Source organism: Pituophis catenifer, unplaced genomic scaffold (genome assembly GCF_029215685.1).
Source record: "Pituophis catenifer annectens isolate HBS135680 unplaced genomic scaffold, rPitCat1.0.hap2 SCAF_16, whole genome shotgun sequence".
NCBI classification, from domain to species: domain Eukaryota; kingdom Metazoa; phylum Chordata; class Lepidosauria; order Squamata; family Colubridae; genus Pituophis; species Pituophis catenifer.
The window spans coordinates 15,919,039-15,937,102 of record NW_027256896.1 but is presented as its reverse complement, the minus strand read 5'-3'; the positions used below and the strand labels follow the sequence as shown (position 1 = coordinate 15,937,102).

At 46.9% G+C, this 18,064-nt stretch overlaps 1 protein-coding gene across 1 annotated transcript; it reads right to left on the bottom strand.

Annotated features, from left to right (window-relative positions):
- Positions 1 to 4,550: 4,550 nt before the first annotated feature.
- On the bottom strand, positions 4,551 to 17,371 carry LOC139325484 (putative short-chain dehydrogenase/reductase family 42E member 2). The gene is made up of 11 exons (XM_070955381.1): positions 17,123 to 17,371; positions 16,050 to 16,145; positions 15,010 to 15,070; positions 14,052 to 14,167; positions 13,029 to 13,104; positions 12,026 to 12,108; positions 9,921 to 10,058; positions 9,743 to 9,808; positions 7,017 to 7,080; positions 6,256 to 6,329; positions 4,551 to 4,685 (listed from the first exon to the last, which is right to left on the bottom strand). The coding sequence occupies exons 1-11, from the start codon at positions 17,369 to 17,371 to the stop codon at positions 4,551 to 4,553; spliced, it is 1,158 nt and encodes a 385-aa protein (XP_070811482.1).
- Positions 17,372 to 18,064: the final 693 nt, after the last annotated feature.

Below are 18,064 nucleotides of genomic sequence, written 5' to 3'. Positions count from 1 at the left end.
GGGAGAGAGGGAAGGGAGGGAGGCAGGAGAGAAAGAGGGAGGGGAAGAGGCAGGGATAGGGAAAGTGGGGAAGGGGAGAGGGAAGGAAAAGGACAGAGGGAGAGGGACAGAGAGAGAGGGAGAGGGAAAGGGAGAGAGAAGGAGGGATGGGGAAAAGGAGAGGGAGTAAAGGAGAGGGAGAGAGGGACTAAGGGAGGGAGGGAGATAGGAAGGGATGGGGAAAGAGGGAAGGTGAGGGAGAGAGGAAGAGAGAGCAGGAGGGAGAGAGAGAGAGAGAAAGGGAGGGATGGGGAAAGGGGAGGAAGAGAAGGAGAGGGAAAGGGGAGGGAGAGAAAAAGAGGAGGGGAAAGTGAGAGAGAGGGAGGGGAAGAGGGCGAGGGAGAAAAAGACGGAAGGAGAGACAGATAGGGAAAGAGGGGAAGGAGAAGGGAAGGAGAGAGAAGGTGGGACAGAGAGAGAGGTGGGACAGAGGGAGGGAGAAGGGGAGGGGAAGGAAGAGAGAGGGACGAAGAGAGGGAGGGAGAGAGGAAGGGATGGGGAAAGAGGGAAGGTGAGGGAGAGAGGAAGAGAGGGGAGAAGGAGAGGGAAAGATGAATGGGGCAAAGGAGAGGGAGGGAAGGAGAGGGAGAGAGGGACTAAGAGAGGGAGGGAGAGAGGAAGGGATGGGGAAAGAGGGAAGGTGAGGGAGAGAGGAAGAGAGGGGAGAAGGAGAGGGAAAGATGAATGGGGCAAAGGAGAGGGAGGGAAGGAGAGGGAGAGAGGGACTAAGAGAGGGAGGGAGAGAGGAAAGGAAGGGGAAAGAGGGAAGGTGAGGGAGAGAGGAAGAGAGGGGAGAAGGAGAGAGAGAGAGATGAATGGGGAAAAGGAGAGGGAGAGAGGAAAGGAAGGGGAAAGAGGGAAGGTGAGGGAGAGAGGAAGAGAGGGGAGAAGGAGAGGGAAAGATGAATGGGGAAAAGGAGAGGGAGGGAAGGAGAGGGAGAGAGGGACGAAGAGAGGGAGGGAGAGAGGAAAGGAAGGGGAAAGAGGGAAGGTGAGGGAGAGAGGAAGAGAGGGGAGAAGGAGAGGGAAAGATGAATGGGGAAAAGGAGAGGGAGAGAGGGAGGAAGGGGGGAACGGCTAAAGGGAGGAAGAGAAAAACCGTGATCTCTCCCTTTAGCTAACGAACCCTCCGCGGGGGTGGGGGGGGGGGGGACCGTTTGAGTTTCAGCCCCTCTGAACCGACCCGTTTCACTTTACCCAGGGCGGGGCGGGGGCGCCCCCTCCCCAAATTGGGCAGCGGGAAGGCGATCAGCTCCAGCCGCCCCTCTTCTGCCCTCTGAGCGGCGGAGACCCCCGGCGGGTCATATGATCCCCCCCCTCCCCAATCAACCTAGCCCCCCCCCCGAGCCCTCCAGGGCCGCGGGGGTCGCCGGGCGGGGGTCGCAAAGCCAGAAGCGAACCTAACGCCCGGCCGGCTGGGCTCGCAGGGTCCGGGCCGTATATACCGGATCAGAAGCGCCCTCAAAAAGAAGCCAGGCTCTAGCCGAGCCCCGCGACACGCGTGTCCGGGCGCGTTCGTGGGAACTGCGCGTAGTCTCCTATTACTTTGGACCTCCAGGATCCCGGGATGGGCCGGGGTCTTGGCAAAAGGCAGCCTGGGTGGGAGGGGGGAGTTTTGAGCTACTGAAAAGAGACCTGGATCAAGAGACTGAGGAGTTTGTTTATTTATTTATTTATTTATTTGGGGGGGGGGATATTTTTTATTTCTTGCTAGCTGTACCCGGCCACGCGTTGCTGTGGCTCTCTTTCTCGTTCTCTCCCTCTTTTTCTCTCTCTTCCTCCCTCTCTTTCCCTCTCTCTTTCTCTCTCTCTCTCTCTCCCTCCCCCTTTTCCCCTCTCTTTCTCTCTCTTTCTCCCTCCCCTCTCCCTCCCCCTCTCTCTGGCTCCCTTTCTCTTTCTCTCTTTCTCCCTCTCCCTCCACTTCCCCTTCTCTCTTTCTCTCTTTCTCCCTCCCTCCCTCTTTCTCCCTCCCTCTCCCTCCCCCTCTCTCTGCCTCCCTTTCTCTTTCTCTCTTTCTCCCTCTCCCTCCACTTCCCCTTCTCTCTTTCTCTCTTTCTCCCTCCCTCCCACTTTCCCTTCTCTCTTTCTCCCTCCCTCTCCCTCCCCCTCTCTCTGCCTCCCTTTCTCTTTCTCTCTTTCTCTCTCTCCCCCCCTCCTTTCCCCTCTCTTTCTCTTTCTCCCTCCCTCCCTCTCCCTCCCCCTCTCTCTGCCTCCCTTTCTCTTTCTCTCTTTCTCTCTCCCTCTCCTTTTCCCCTCTCTTTCTCTCTTTCTCCCTCCCTCTCCCTCCCCCTCTCTCTGCCTCCCTTTCTTTTTATCTCTCTTTCTCTCCCCCTTTCCTCTCTCTTTCTCTCTCTTTCTCCCTCCCTCCCTTTCTCCCTCCCTCTCCCTCCCCCTCTCTCTGCCTCCCTTTCTCTTCTCTCTTTCTCGTTCACTCTCTCTCCCTCCCTCCCTCTCCCTCTCGTTCTCTCCCTCTTTTTCTCTCTTTCTCCCTCTCTCTCTCCCTCTCTTTCTCTCTCTCTCCTTCCCTCTCCCTTCCAATTAATGAGCAACATTGCACACTTAATACGTGTGTTGCTTTTACGTCCAACAGATGGCGCTGTTTTTCAGAAAAGCATGTTTTTACCTGTGACCTGTCACAGGTGTGACATCTATATAATAGTAGGCATATAAAAACACGTGTGTATTCGAATGCAACGTTGTGTCAAAATTTCAAAGCAATTGGTGCAGAACTTTCGGAGATTTAAGATTTTGAACAAATGAACATTTACATTTTTATATATATATATATATATATATATATATATATATATATATATATATATATATATATATATATATATATATATATGATACACATAATGTAATCATTACATTTATTGAAAGAGAAAGGGGTTGGACTAGACGACCTCAAAGGTCCTTTCCAACTCTGTGATTCTGTAACGTCTCATGGTAGCGGTTAAAAACGGACACCACTTCTGCCCAGGGGAGCTAATCCTCAGAGGCACTTTGATCCAGGCACTTACCTGCCCAAAATTACCTTATTTTCAAAGCTGTCCCCAGGCGGTCACAGGCCAATCGAATTATTCAGCATCCCAACAAGCCTCCCTCACACCTGGGGTCCCCGACCCCTGGGGGCAGAGGCCCACTTTCAGGGCTGCGGCCTGTTCTGAACCGGGCTGTGCAGGCGGCGGGAGAGTCTGTGCGCACGTGTGAAGCTCCCCCTCATGCGAGTTGGCGGACAATTGCTCCCCACATATGAGCGGCAGCCATTTTGCGGTCACACAAATGGAGCTGCATGCGCTCACGCGGGCCCACCTACCATTCATTAATCTCAGGGGTGGGCTGCTGGGGATTCGCAGAGGTTTGGGCTTACCGGAAGTTCAGGAAGGTCAGAAACAGGCCCGTTTCCGGCCTCCAGAGGGCCTCCGGAGCCTGGGGAGGCTGTTTTGGCCTCCCCCAGAGGCTCAAGGAAAGCCTCTGGAGCCCGGGGAGGACAACCCCCCCCACCATGGTGCAGGAGGCCGACTAGGCCACGCCCACCATGGCTATCCCCACCCAGCAACCGGGCAGAGAACCCCTTGCTAAAAAATTTTAAACCCACCCCAAATAAATCCCCTCTCTCTGTCCCTTCCCCAGCTGGGCCACCAAGCCAGGAAAGCTGGAAATCACTGCCTGACAGGCAGTAAATAATGTTGGGTCTTAGTTCAAAGGCATGAATCAGTTGCCAAGCCAGACTAATAATTAATTACCGATAGAAGAGATTATGTGTAGCTCAGGGTTAAACTGTGGGGTCCTTGGTGGTCTCTGAGCTGAATGGTTTTCTTGGTTTCCTGATACCAAGCCATTTACAGGTAGTCCTTGACTTACAACCATTCGTTTAGTGACCGTTTGAAGATACAATGGCACTAAAATAAGTGACTTATAAGCAGTTTGCAGACTTGTGTCCTCAAAAGTGATCAACATTTGGACACTTAGAAACTGGCATGTGTTTGTGACAGTTGCAGCATCCCAGGGTCATGTGATCACCATATGCGGCCTTCGCAGCCAGGTTCACTTAATGACTGGGTGATTTCCCTTAACAACGATTCGCTTAACAACTGTGGCAAAGGAAGGTGGCAAAATGGGGCAATGCTCACTTAACAACTGGTTTGTTTAGCGGCTGGAATTTTGGGCTCGGTTGTGGCCATAAGTCGAGGACTACCTGTGTTCCCCAGAGACAAAAAAGTTTTCTGACAACTGTTCAATGAGGAATAAAAAGCCGCAACGTAAAAGAAACAATGTGAAGATGTAAAATATGAAGATAAACCTCCAAGTGGCCTCAACGACTCTCAGAGAGAGCGCTAACGACCAGATGACTGCAAGGAATAGAAATCCTTCCAACATTCACTCAGAATGGAAGAAGCTTCTCGGATGAGAAGCGAAACCTCTTCAAGGGAAAAACAGAGAGTCCAGTTGCCTTTTGAAAAAAAGCACCTTTGGGCCAAGTCTGAATATTAGGGGGAGGGACTTCCTTAGTCTTCACGCATAGATTTCCTTCGCAGATAATCGTCTGCCACCTCGGCCAAGGAATATTTCTTTGGTTGAAACCCCAGCTGCTTCCTTGCTTTGTCTATCCGAAAAGTGTAGGTGACAAGGAGGTGTCCTACCTAGAAAAGGAAGCACACAATGACATCAGTTTGTGGTTTCTGAGTTTTTCGAAGCCGTGGCAAACCGTGGCAGCAGGCTGCGAGAACCCACACAAAAACGACTCCCAGGACAGGCCACAAATTGTGTATTCAGCTGAGAAAATCCACAAGTCATCCTCAAATTACAACCAGAATGGAGCCCAAAATTTCTGTGGCTTAAGGACTGGCGGCCCCTAGGGGGAGAGCCTTCTCTGTGGGGGCACCTACGATCTGGAACGAGCTCCCCCCGGAGATACGGAGGATCCATGATCTGCACACCTTCCGTCGCGCGCTTAAGATTTTTTTATCTCATCAAGCTGGCCTCGCCTAAATCTTCTCCCCTTTTTAAATGTAAATTTTAATTTGTTTTTAAATTATGGGGTATTTTAAATTTGTTAAGCCAAATTATTTAATTCGTTTTTATTATATTTTAAATTTTTATATTTATGTGTTTTATCTTATGGCTGTTCACCGCCCTGAGTCCTTCGGGAGAAGGGCGGTATAGAAATTTAATAAAATAAAATAAATAAATAAATGTGAGACAGTGGTGAATTCGGCCCCCGTTTTAATGACCTTTCTTGCCAGAGTTAAATGAATTATTATCGCAGTTGCTAAGTTAGCCACACGGTTGTTAAGTGAATCTGGCTTCCCCGTGGACTTTGCTTGACAGAAGGTCACAAAAGCGGATCACATGACACTGCAACCGTCATAAATAGGAGTGAGTTGCCAAGCATCCTAATCAGTGGTGGGTTGCTCCCGGTTCGCACCGGTTCGCAGGAACCGGTAGTAAAAATTTGTAGTAGTTCGGAGAACCGGTAATAACATTGGCTGGCCACGCCCCCGAACTGGTCCCTTGCCTGGTTGCCATTCGCTTACCCCGCCCACCTCATCAGTGGCTTTTTTTTTAACTTTTAAAAGCATTTTTTTTACAACCTCTTCTGCCGAAAAAATGCTTTTAAAAGTTTTTTTAAAAAAAGCCTCTGATGATCGCGCGGCTCAGCTGGGATCGTCAGAGGCTTTTAAAAGCATTTTTTTCTGCAACCTCTTCAGCCGAAGAAGTTGTAAGAAAAAAAAATGCCTTGGTTACATCCAGGGGCGGTATTCACTTACCTTCGTTACCGGTTTGCAAATGTGAGCGTGCGTGCATGCACGCTCACTTTGCTCGCACGCGCCCCCCTCCATGCATGTGCAGAGCGTCAAAAAATGGGACATGATGATGTCACTGGGGTGGGCGGAGCCTCCTGCAGCCGCCACTACCGGTTTGCCCGAACCGGATAGAACTGGCTGAATGCCACCACTGGTTACATACAACCGTAATGAGCAGACTCCCTCCCGGTTGTTTGCCAAGGATTATCTGTGGCATCACCTCCTTTGAATAACCATTATCCCAAAGTTAGTAGCTTCCTCTCAAAGACAGGTTCCCATCCTTGGGTTAAGTGTCCCAGTTGGAAGAGAGAAAGGAGAGTTAGCAATCTCTGCTCACATCCGAATTATTACTTTGTGGTGGCTAGCGTAAGTAGAAAAGTTGTGGGTTGTTTGTTTGTTCGTTTACCTCTCTTCTGGTCAGGAACGGTGTAAAGTTAAATATGGGGTTGAGAAGCCAGTACAGGTATTCCGCTAAGGTAACTGTAGGAGAAAGAAGATTTAACACTTAAAGGGGGAGGTGGGGGCCAAGGGATCTGTGAATCAATCCAGATTTAAGAACACCTGGGAAAGAACCCAACAGATCGTCCTGCCCTGATTAAGAGACCTCAAAGTGCTGATAGCCATCTTTGAGTCCTGAAGGAATCACCTGTGCCAGGTGATTAAACATTCCAAAAACTACAATCAATTGGAAGTTGCCAAACCACAAACAAAGCGTCAGTCTCTTTAGTGATTGACAGTTCTGACCTAAAGGCTTCCTTAGAACGTATAAAGCACAACCTTAATCCCACAAAACCTTTTTTATTTACACGACTGTAAATTACTTTCAAGGCTTGAGAAACAGTCTTTCAGAGGAAGTGTGAAAAAAGTCCCTTTTTTTCAGTGTTGTAACTTTGAACGGTCACTAAACGAAATCGTGAAAGTCGAAAACGGCCTGTACCATTTCAGACAAATGGTTGTCCAATCTCTTCTTTAAAAACTTCCAGTGTCGGAGCATTTACAACTTCTGGAGGGAAGCCGTTCCACGGATTAATTATTCTGTCAGGAAATTTCTCCTTAGTTGGGGCTAAACTTAAACTTGGGGCTAAAAGAATCTCAGCGAAAACGGAGATTTCCTAGACAAAGGAGGCCAAAGGAGGCCAAAGCTTCGAAATGAAATATTCTAATTACCTACGATTTTCAAAACAACCCCAGGCAGAATCAGTCTTGGCTTTGGATGACCCAGCTTTTCATACTGTAAGGGACAGAAAAGAAATATGTCTCCCAAAAAAAAAATAGACATATTTTCTACACCATGATGAATTAAAGGTCAATACGGGACGAGATTTACCTTAGGAGGTAGAATTCTGGAGAATCAGTAACAGTAACAGAGTTGGAAGGGACTTTGAAGGTCAGTGCAGAGCTGCACCGGCTCCCGGCGGTCTTCCGGGTGCGCTTCAAGGTTTTGGTTACCACCTTTAGAGCGCTCCATGGCTTAGGACCTGGTTACTTACGGGACCGCCTACTACCACAAACAGCCTCCCACCGGCCGGTACGCTCTCACAGAGAGGGGCTCCTCCGGGTGCCGTCAGCCAAGCAGTGTCGACTGGCGGCCCCCAGGGGGAGGGCCTTCTCTGTGGGGGCACCCACTATCTGGAACGAGCTCCCCCCGGAGATACGGAGGATCCCGGATCTGCGCACTTTCCGCCGTGCTCTTAAGACCCTCCTATTCCAGCAAGCTGGCCTGGCCTAATTTTCTCCCCTTTCTTTTTAATTTTTTAAACTGAAATTTTAATTTGTTTTAAATTATGGGTTTTTTTAATTGTCTTGGGCTAAATTATTTAATTTGGTTTTAAATTGTTTCTAACTTTTGTATTTATGTATTTTATTCTGTGCCTGTTCACTGCCCTGAGTCCTTCGGGAGTAGGGCGGTATATAAATTTAATAAAACATAAACATAAACATCTAGTCCAACTCCTCACGCAGGAAAAACCTATACTAGGGATTCGAACCGCCGAATTGCCGACCTTTCTGATCGACAAGCTCAGCGTCTTAGCCACTGAGCCACCTAGTCAGGCTTACTAGGTAGCCACTTTTCCAAATAACTAAATTTCTTAGAAGGCAGAAGGTTCTGTGAGCAACCCCCCTTCATCAGGCGAATAGGGGGCCTAGACCCCTAATTTTCTGCCACCGCAGGCTAACTCGACTCTCTTCTCACAATGTCGATTCTCACGTCAGCAATGTTAGTTGTGAAATCTTTAGTGTCCTCTGAGCTTGGTTGCTTGCTTGCACAGATTATGCATCTAGATAGCATCATCACTTAGAGTGGGTGTGGTTTTTGTCTATGATCTACTACTTACAGTAGCTTGTCTTGCTAGTATTGGTGAGGTGTGTGGGTTTTTCCTTGGCAATTAAGGTACTGTTTTCTGCTTGTTTCTCTGGTGTTAATCCCTGCTTATCTGGCTGCTGGCTGCTGGTGAGGATGTGTTCTGTTTCTTGTTTCCTTCTGGCTTTTTAATTGTCTCTTTTGAACGGTGTGTGGTTTCTGTTTTAAGTGTCCGTCGATGACTGATTTGTCTGACTGCTAAATTTCCAGGAATTCCTTAGTATTTGTGGAATTAGCTCGGTCTAAGATGCTAACATCTCAGATTCCTCAATTTTGTAACAGATGGACAGATTCAACGACAGTTTCAATCTACTTTCAACGTCTCCAAGCAATCAACCAAGGTCAGAGAATACCACGGACACCACAGCTCAAACCTGAGCTAGAGATACTCTCTTCCACTGGAAAGTTGGTTGAATCAGTAACCGTCTGCCTCAGGGGTGGGTTCCAGGGGTGAAATCCTTCCGGTTCAGACCAGTTTGGGTGAACCGCTAGGGATTATGGGCATCAGTTCTCCGAACCGGTAGTAATTACCCCTCCTTAGCCACACCCACGCCTGGCCGATCGCTGCTCACTGCTTCCGGCGACTCGATATTCCACAGAATTCAATGTTAAATGCAGCAGAGAGACTGCTAACTTTTCTCCCTCCATTCAGAACGGAGCTGCCGCAGCCTCTCCCTTTAAGGTAGTCCGCAGGAGGGAGGGGGCCGGGAGGGGAGCAGCAGCTCCGTTTTGAATGGAGGGAGAAAAGTTAGCATTCTCTCTGCCACAGAATTCAATGTTAAATGCAGCAGAGAGACTGCTAACTTTTCTCCCTCCATTCACAATGGATTCAATGCAGCCTGTCCCTTTTAAGGTAGTCCCCAGGAGGGAGGGGGACAGCTGGAATGGAGCCATTTTTGTGAAAGGCAGGAAAATGGGGAAGGGGATTTTCCTGCCTGTCATCCATTCCTCCATCTCAGCACAGACTGAGGGAAGGATGGCAGGCAGGAATATTCCCCTCCCCATTTTCCTGCCATTCATGACAAGGAGTGGCTGGAAGGGGAGGGGCCAGTGAGGAGCCCCTCGATGTGAGTGATGTCAAGTTGGCCACGCCCACCCATTCACATGACCTCCCCCCAACAAGCCACGCCCACAGAACCAATTTTACCCCTGGTGGGTTCTATTTACCTTTACTACCGGTTCGCATCTTGTGCGCGAACACTCGCTTCTCTCGCGCAGAAGCTTATGCACATGCGCACATCACCTATGATGACGTCCGGGTCAGTGGGCGGAGCCTCCCGCCGGTTTTACCACCGGTTCTTCCGAACCGGTCCGAACCGGCGGCAACCCACCACCGCCTCTTAATAGCACAAGAAGGGCAAAGTAAATCTGTTAAATGGTGGAATGGCAAGAAAGCATGGCTGGCTGGGGAATTCTGGGAGTTGAAGTCCACAAGCCTTAAAGTTGCCAAGTTGGAGACCCCTGTTATAGAATAAACCCGAAGACTTGGCCGTTTCTCAAAAGATTTCCTGAAGCAAGAAAAAGGTCTTACCAGAACCGATGTCCATTCGAAAAAATTGATTTTGTCTCCATCATGTATAAAATAGGCTTGACCACTCTGGAGAAAAATAAAAAGAAGGAATGAGAGGATAGGAAAACATTAAAAAGATCCCTCAAGGGACATTTTGGTCAAAACGGACCCAACGTGGAATCAGAAATGGACTACTTACAGCAATGAAATTTCTCTCTGCTGTTAGAGCTCTTCTGGCAAGGAGGTAGGCTTGAGTTAAATTACAAATATGAACCCAATTCATCCATGTGCCGGTGGTATCAAAGGTAACGTACAGTAAATAGCTCTGGATAGTTTTCTACGGAAAAGAAACCGGAAAAAGTTGTCCAATTTTCAGTGTGGGATGAAATGCAACTAAGAAAGAAAGGGAGGGAAGGAGGGAGGGAAGGAGGAGGACGGGGGAGAGGAGGAGGAGGAGGAGGAGGGGGAGGAAGAGAGGAAGAGTAGGAGTGGGGGAGTAGTAGTAGTAAATACGGGATTAAAATTCATTAACAAATCTTATTTTTCAATTAACACAACTAAATATTTTAAACAAGTATTTTCCCTCAAATCTGTCTATATAACTATGCCATTATCCCCCAAAACCCGTTACTTAAACCTTAAATCCTAACCAATTATCCATCCATTTTTCTCTTTCATTTGCTTAGATGGATATATTTTAACAATATAAATCATACAATTATATTAAACATTCCAAAAATATTTAATTTCAACATACCCATTTTATTTCTAACTATTAAACTCAAAATTTATACTCTTTATTTCTATTATTAAACCTATCTTATTCATTTTATCTTAACTATCACTCTCAACATACACCCATACATACATACATACATGTTAATGATTTGCTTTAATAGGTGACCAGAGCAAAAGCTTCCTTTTGAAAAGATGTGTTTTATGTTTTTGTTTTAAAAATATTTTTTTTTATTAAAAATAAAAATAAAAATACCAGATTAAAATTGAACAGGATCAAATCTCCATTCGAAGAAGTCAGTGGAGCAGATCATGCTTTCATATCAAACTGACTATAGGTAGTCCCCATTTAGCGACTGCCTCATTTAGCGACCATTTGCAGTTACGCCAGCGATGAAAAAGTCACTTTGCAACCAGTCTTTACATTTACAACCTTCACAGGTTTGTCACGCAAAGGAAAACCGAAGTAAGGTCATGAGCCCACTTGGGGTTCACTCAGTGAACCATTTCCCTTAATGACCAAGTTGCCAGTCCCAATTGCAGTCGTTAAATGGGTGCAACCTGTGCACAGGATGATTCAAAAGGGGAGAAAAAACTGGCTCAAACAATGTTAGGCTTATTTGGAGGAAATTTATCACATCATCACACTAATTCACTCAGAGATGATGCTTATAAATATTGCATTATTTACTCTTGCTGGAGAAAAAAATGAAAACAGATAAAGAAAACGGGGTTTGGTGGCTGGCATTAACCTTAACTCTGTTTCCACTGTTATAAAAGTTTGAGGTGAGTGACAGCGGCACATGTGTCAATCTTGTTAACAATTGCTCACAAGCAAGAAAGGACGAGGTTCATACAGGGTGTCTGGGTGGGCAGGTTTATTGTGAGAGGAAAGTACAGGTAGTCCTCGATTTATGACCATAACGGAGTTCAGAATTTATGTTGCTAAGTGAGACATTTGTTAATTGGCTTTTGGTCCCAATTTACAACTTTTCTTGCCATGATTGTTAAGTGAATTACTAAGGTAAAGGTAAAGGTTCCCCTCGCACATATATGCTAGTCGTTCCCTACTCTAGGGGGCAGTGCTCATCTCCGTTTCAAAGCCGAAGAGCCAGCGCTGTCCGAAGATGTCTCCGTGGTCATGTGGCCGACATAACTAAATACCAAAGGCACACGGAACACTGTTACCTTCCCGCCAAAGGTGGTCCCTATTTTTCTACTTGCATTTTTCGAACTGCTAGGTTGGCAGAAGCTGGGGCAAGGAATGGGAGCTCACCCCGTTATGCGGCGCTAGGGATTCGAACTGCCGAACTGCCAACCTTTCGATCAACAAGCTCAGCGTCTTAGCCACTGAGCCACCATGTCCACCATATTAAGTGAATCACTGCAGTGGTTCAATTAGTAACGTGGTTGTGAAGTACATCTGGCTTCCCCAGTGACTTTGCTTGCCAGACGGTCGCAAAAAGGGATCCTGTGACCACCCAGGACAGTGCAACTGTCATAAATAGGAGTCCGTTGCTAAGCATCCAAATTTAAATCACGATCAAAGGTCAGAAAAGCAACGCCTACAATGAAGCGGGGAATGATTTTGTCATCTCCCGGACCGTAGATTCCAGGCGGCCGAAGCGCACACGTTCGGAGTGTCTCTCCTCCTACGAAAAAAAAACCCCGAAACCATTCCGTGAAATTTCTGCTGGACAAATCTGTGGCAAAAAGAGTCATTGAGCAAGCATAACACACAACTTCACTTTCATGGCTTTTCCCCATCCAACCTGAGTCATCGTACAGGTCATCTTTGTTTAGCGACTGCCATGTTTAGCTGCCGTTCATAGTTATGACAATGATGAAAATTCACTTGTGACCGGGGTGAAATTCAGCAGGTTCTGACAGGTTCTGGAGAACCGGTAGCGGAAATTTTGAGTAGTTCGGAGAACTGGTAAATGCCACCTCTGGCTGGTCCCAGAGTGGGATGGGAATGGTGATTTTGCAATATCCTTTCCGCAGGAGTGGAGAGGAAATGGGGATTTTGCAGTATCCTTCCCCCAGGAGTGGGGTGGGAATGGGGATTTTGCAGTATCCTTCTCCTGGAGTGGGGAGGGAATGGGGATTTTGCAGTATCCGTCTCCTGGAGTAGGGAGGGAATGGAGATTTTGCAGTATCCTTCCCCCAGGAGTGGGTTGGGAATGGGGATTTTGCAGTATCCTTCTCCTGGAGTGGGGAGGGAATGGAGATTTTGTAGTATCCTTCCCCTGCCATGCCCACCAAGCTATGCCCACCAAGCCAGCCACGAAGGCAGCTGGACTTTCTGGTTTTTCTTTGAAGACGTTTCTCTTCTCATCCAAGAAGTTTCTTCAGCTCTGACAGGATTCCATTCCCCACTTTTCTGGGAGAACTATCAGAGCCCCTTTCCCATACCGTTTTTGTAAGCTGCCCAAGGTCACTGAAAGTGAGCGGGCGGCCATATAAATCCTCCAAATAAATGTGTTTTTTTCCCATAATGTTTTTCCATACATGTTTTTCAAGGCTTCCTCGGGATGGAAAAGGAAAGGGAGGAAAACTGATCCAAACCTACCCTGAAGTGGGGCTCCGTTGGCAGTTAGGATCATCTGTTCTGCAATTGATTTGGATTTAGAATAATTGTCAGGTTGCTACGAGAGAGAGAGAGAGAGAGAGAGAGAGAGAGAGAGAGAGAGGGAGAGAGAGAGAGAGAGAGAGAACACCTTTCTTTATATTTATGTCTATGTCTATATTTAGATGATTATGATTAAAGGTTTTATCTTAACATAAAATACAAATAGAAATAAAGACAATGGAATCCCCCAACCAGAGGTGGGATGCTGGGGGTTCGCAGGGGTACGGGAAAACCTCTAGCTAAGATTCTGTGCAGTTTGGAGAACTCCCAAATCCCACTCCGGGCTGGCCCCCGCCCTCCCCTCCCCTCCCCTCCCCTCCCAGGAGTCCCCATGTGGTCCATTTTGGATGCAGTTAAGTGCAGGGCGTGCGCGGAGGCTCAGGGAGGGTGAAAACCAGGCCTACTGGAAGTTCAGAAAGTCTAGAAATGGGCCCATTTCTGGCCTCCAGAGGGCCTCTGGAGCCTAGGGAGGCCGTTTTCGCCCTTCCGGAGGCTCAAGAAAAGCCTCCAGAGCCTGGGGAGGGCAAAAACGCCCCTCCCCCACCGTGGTGCAGGAGGCCGACTAGGCCACGCCCACCATGGCCACACCCACCCAGCAACCGGGCAGAGAACCCCTTGCTAAATTTTTTGAAGCCTACCCCTGTCCCCAACTGATGTCTAATTCGTGACATTCGAGAATTGCATTGCAAAATTCGCAGAAGGGTGATTGTTGAAGGACAACTGAATTCTGTTTCAAGGATTAATAAGAGTTGGATGAGCTTGGAAAATCAAAGCATTGCAAATCCTAGGGTTGTGAAACTAGACCAGGAAATCTAACTATTTATGGGGTGGGGTGGGGAGCAAAGGCAAATCATTTCTCTATTGTTCAGTTCGAGAGACATCAATTTCTAAAGATTAAATTAGATAAATTGAGGTTAACATGCAAACTCGCCTACATCCAATATGTTTCTCACCCAAATATACCTTTTCAAGCGGAAAGTACGGCAACGTTTCAACTGCATCTTCAACTGGATCCCCTCCAAATACAACAGTGACTGAACTGCCATAGATCAATTTGGAAATGTTTCTTGATTTGCAAACTGCAGAGAAATAATACATTAAACCAATGTTTCTTAACCTTGGCAATTGGAAGTTTTGTGGCCTTCAACTCCCAGAATTCACAAGCTACCATGCTTTAAGACTGCTGGACTTCAACTCCCAGAATTCCCCAGCCAGCATGCTTGGTAATTTTCAGATGTGTGGACTTCAATTCCCAGAATTCCCCAGCTAGCATGCATGGCAAATTCTCAGATGCCTGGACTTCAATTCCCAGAATTCCCCAGCCAGCATGCATGGCAATTCTCAGATGCATGGACTTCAGCTCCCAGAATTCCCCAGCCACATGCTTTAAGAATGGTGGACTTCAATCCCCAGAATTCACCAGCGGACGTTTACTTCCAGAATTCTCCAGCTAGCATGCTTTAATACTGCTGGACTTCAGCTCTCAGAATTCCTCAGCCAGCATGCTTTAAGAATGGTGGACTTCAATCCCCAGACTTCACCAGCTAATATGCTTTAAGTAGACTTTAAGTAGACTTCCACTTCCAGAATTCCCCAGCCACCATACATTAAGCTTCCCTCTACTTGCTGTGGAATTCTGCAAATTTAAGTCCTCACACATCTTATAGTTGCTGAGGTTGAGATACATCAGCCTAACATATCCAATTATGTGATTGGCCTCTCATGAGTTCTTAGAGGGAAGGCAAGCCATAAATATAAAAAACTCTAAGAAATAAAGCCAAGCACAGAGCAATAAACCAGGGTTAACATTCACTATTTTTTCCTCCTGTAGAATGTAGTCTTGTAGTAGGCTACTGAGATTTCCAGAAATGAGAACGCTTTCATGTATCGGCATAAATGAGAAAAACGAACTGAAGCATACCATCAATGACAACCTTTGTTCCTCCTACGTTGATGGAGTCAATCTCTTTTATCTTTTTGAGCTTAGAAACAATAGGATGAAAGAGGGGGAAAAAATCAGAAGGATGATGATTTTTTTAGGTCACATTCAATTTTGCAGCTACTAAGATTGTTGGACGAGCAGGCACAAAAACAGCCAGGGAAATGATTGAAGGCTGGGAAACAAGCCCCGCGTTGGTCAACAGGAGTGCAGATTAACCTTCATCTTATCAAGTAATTAGAAGGCGAGGGCAGGGCAGCACAAACAACAGCTAATGCCTTAAAAGCCATTCATCAACACACCCCAAGCAACATTTGAAATATCATTTACGCAACAGGCACTATAATTACCATACACAGAGAACAGCACGCACTCTGCTAGAGAGAAAGTTCCCTGAAGAATGGCTCCATCATGAATCTGAAAGCTCGGAAGACAAAACCTCTGGTGACCGACTCAGATTGGATCCTGCAAGATTACTTATACTTACTTGTGAGTAGCAAATACTGTACTGTTTGGAATATAAGACATACTTTTTCCCCTCCCTAAAAGAGGGTGGAAATGTCAGTGCGTCTTATACACCGAATGCAGCCATTTGTGGTCTCCCGAAACCCCGCCCCGAGCGTCCCGTTTTCTGCAAAAATGGGATGCGCAGAGAGTTTGGGGGGCCTGCAGAGTGTTCCTCGGGGCTGGGGAAGGCAAAAATGGAACATTTTTCATGAAAAATGGGCCCGTTTTTGCCCTCCCCAGCCCCCAGGAGCACTCTACAGGCCTCCCAAACCCTCTGTGCATCCCATTTTTGCAAAAAAATGGGCCCTTTTGGCCCTCCAAACCCCGCACGTGTTCCATTTTTCTCCTCCTCAGCCCCCATTTTTCACAAAAATGGGATGTGCAGAGGGTTTGGGAGGCCTGCAGAGTGCTCGGGGGGCTGGGGAGGGCCATTTTCCCTTGTTTTCCTCTTCGAAATCTTGGTGCGTCTTATACTCTGATGTGTCTTATAGTCCGAAACTGTATTATCCACTTACCTGCTCACCTCCAGACAGGCCAAAACTTGCCAGATGAAAAATGGTGTCAATTCCCTCACTCGCTTGGAAGACTTTCTCATAATCCCGCACATCGGCCTAGAAAAAGTTGGTGTGGGAAGGAAAGAACTGCCCATAAAAACAAGAAGCACCAAGGGAGCCTCCTTGCAATTCGTTGATCGCATTGCTGGCTAAGCCTGGCACTGTTGCAAGATTCAGCAACCAAGATGCTGAAGGTATTGGATTAATCATGAGGGTACAGGTAGTCCTTGGCTTACGACCATTCGTTCAATGACTGTTCAAAATTATGACGGTGCTGAAAAAAGGCATTCATGACCAGGGGTGAAATCCAACAGGTTCTGACCGGTTCTGGAGAACCGGTAGCAGAAATTTTGAGTAGTTCGGAGAACCGGTAGTGGAAATTTTGTGTAGTTCAAAGAACCGGCATATGCCACCTCTGGCTGGCCCCAGAGTAGGGTGGGAATGAAGATTTTGCAGTATCCTTCCCCCTGGAGTGGGGTGGGAATGGAGATTTTGCAGTATCCTTCCCCTGCCAAACCCACCAAGCCACGCCCACAGAAGCAGTAGTAAAAAAAATTTGAATTTCACCACTGTTCATGACCATCTAAAAAGGTAAAATGAATTCACAATTCACAAGATTTGTTAATCTGGGATGTTTCGTTACAAATGGGCAATAAACCTGTATGGGTATATGATGGGAAATAGGGAGGGGGACGACAGCTTGATGAAGTGAAGCTCAGAACCAATTTGTTCCAACAGCCAAGGCCAGGCACCCTGAGAAAGACCATGGAATAGCTCAAACATATCAGCGTTCTCAAAACACCTAGGTGAATCTTCATTGGCTGAAGACTGACAGGTCATGGAGAAAGAGCTGGGATGAAGGGAAACATTTTGTATCTATTTTGTGTGGGAAATTCAGGTCTGGCTTGACTTTACCACCATCTTTTAGTAAAAGAATATATCACTTCACTTCCATGGAGTCGAGGGTCTTTCTTTCCTAAGGGACCAGACTGGGACAGGTCTGACACCAACAGTCAAACTGATCCCCATCCTACCTGGAAGAAGACCGCTCCCTTGGGGAGCTCCGATTGAAGTTCACGTTTATCAAGCAAAACCACACCAATCCCTTCCTGGAGGAGAGCGCGGCTCAGTTGGGATCCACAATATCCCAAGCCACCGGTGATCATTGCCTTTGGACCTAAGGATCTCATCTGCCTGGGGATTCTCCATTCAGATGGCTCGCCTCTGTGGGTCACTTTTTCACCGGATTTTCTTTGGAGGATGTCTTCGCGCTGACGAAACATGGCCGGATAACTTCTGTTTGGTTTGTTAAGGGGGGGCTTTGTAAACCAGAGCACCAGATTACAAACCTTCACAAACGGGTTGCGGGTGGATCTCTGAAGCCTTCCTGCATAAAATCAAAGAAACTGCATAAAATCAAAGAAACTTACCCCAACCTCATGATTTATGAGGTGCTTTGCAATATTTAGGTTTTTATTTGGCAAGCGCTTCATGACATATGTGTAGCCATTTTATTTAGCTCCCTAGTATACTCATTTATTCCTTTTCTTTCTCTTTACTTTGTAAGGAGGGTTTCCTGGCTCGCCACATTCTTAAGGTGGGGGTGGGGAGCAAATAGATAGTGAGGATTATTTTAGCTAGGTGACTTTCTTTCCTGTGGGAACAGAGGCTGCTCCTGGTTTTTATTTTATTTTATTTTATTTCGAAAAAGTTTTTATTTTTATTTCTCATAAACACATTTACGTACATGTCATTTATCCGTCATTTTTCGTTCATCTTACCTTTTAACTTTCATTTTTCATTTTTACTTTTTCGGGGCTGCTCTTTTACCATTTACCTTTACCACAACCTTTCTTTTTCTCCTCCCCTTCTCCTCCTTCCTCTTTCTCCTCCTACTTTCTTCATTCTTCCTCTCCTTCTCTTTCCTACTTCCCCTTCCCTTCCCCCACTCCTCTCTTCTTCCCCCCCTTCTAGCC

What these genes read in the sequence shown, in the direction of transcription:
- LOC139325484 (XM_070955381.1), bottom strand. Translation starts at nt 17,371, where the DNA reads ATGTTTCGTCAGCGCGAAGACATCCTCCAAAGAAAATCCGGTGAAAAA. An exon ending in AACAAAGGTTGTCATTGATG is followed by an intron (nt 14,168 to 15,009) that starts GTATGCTTCAGT and finishes ATTTCTCTGCAG; the next exon opens with TTTGCAAATCAAGAAACATT. An exon ending in TCGAATGGACATCGGTTCTG is followed by an intron (nt 7,081 to 9,742) that starts GTAAGACCTTTT and finishes TGTCCCTTACAG; the next exon opens with TATGAAAAGCTGGGTCATCC.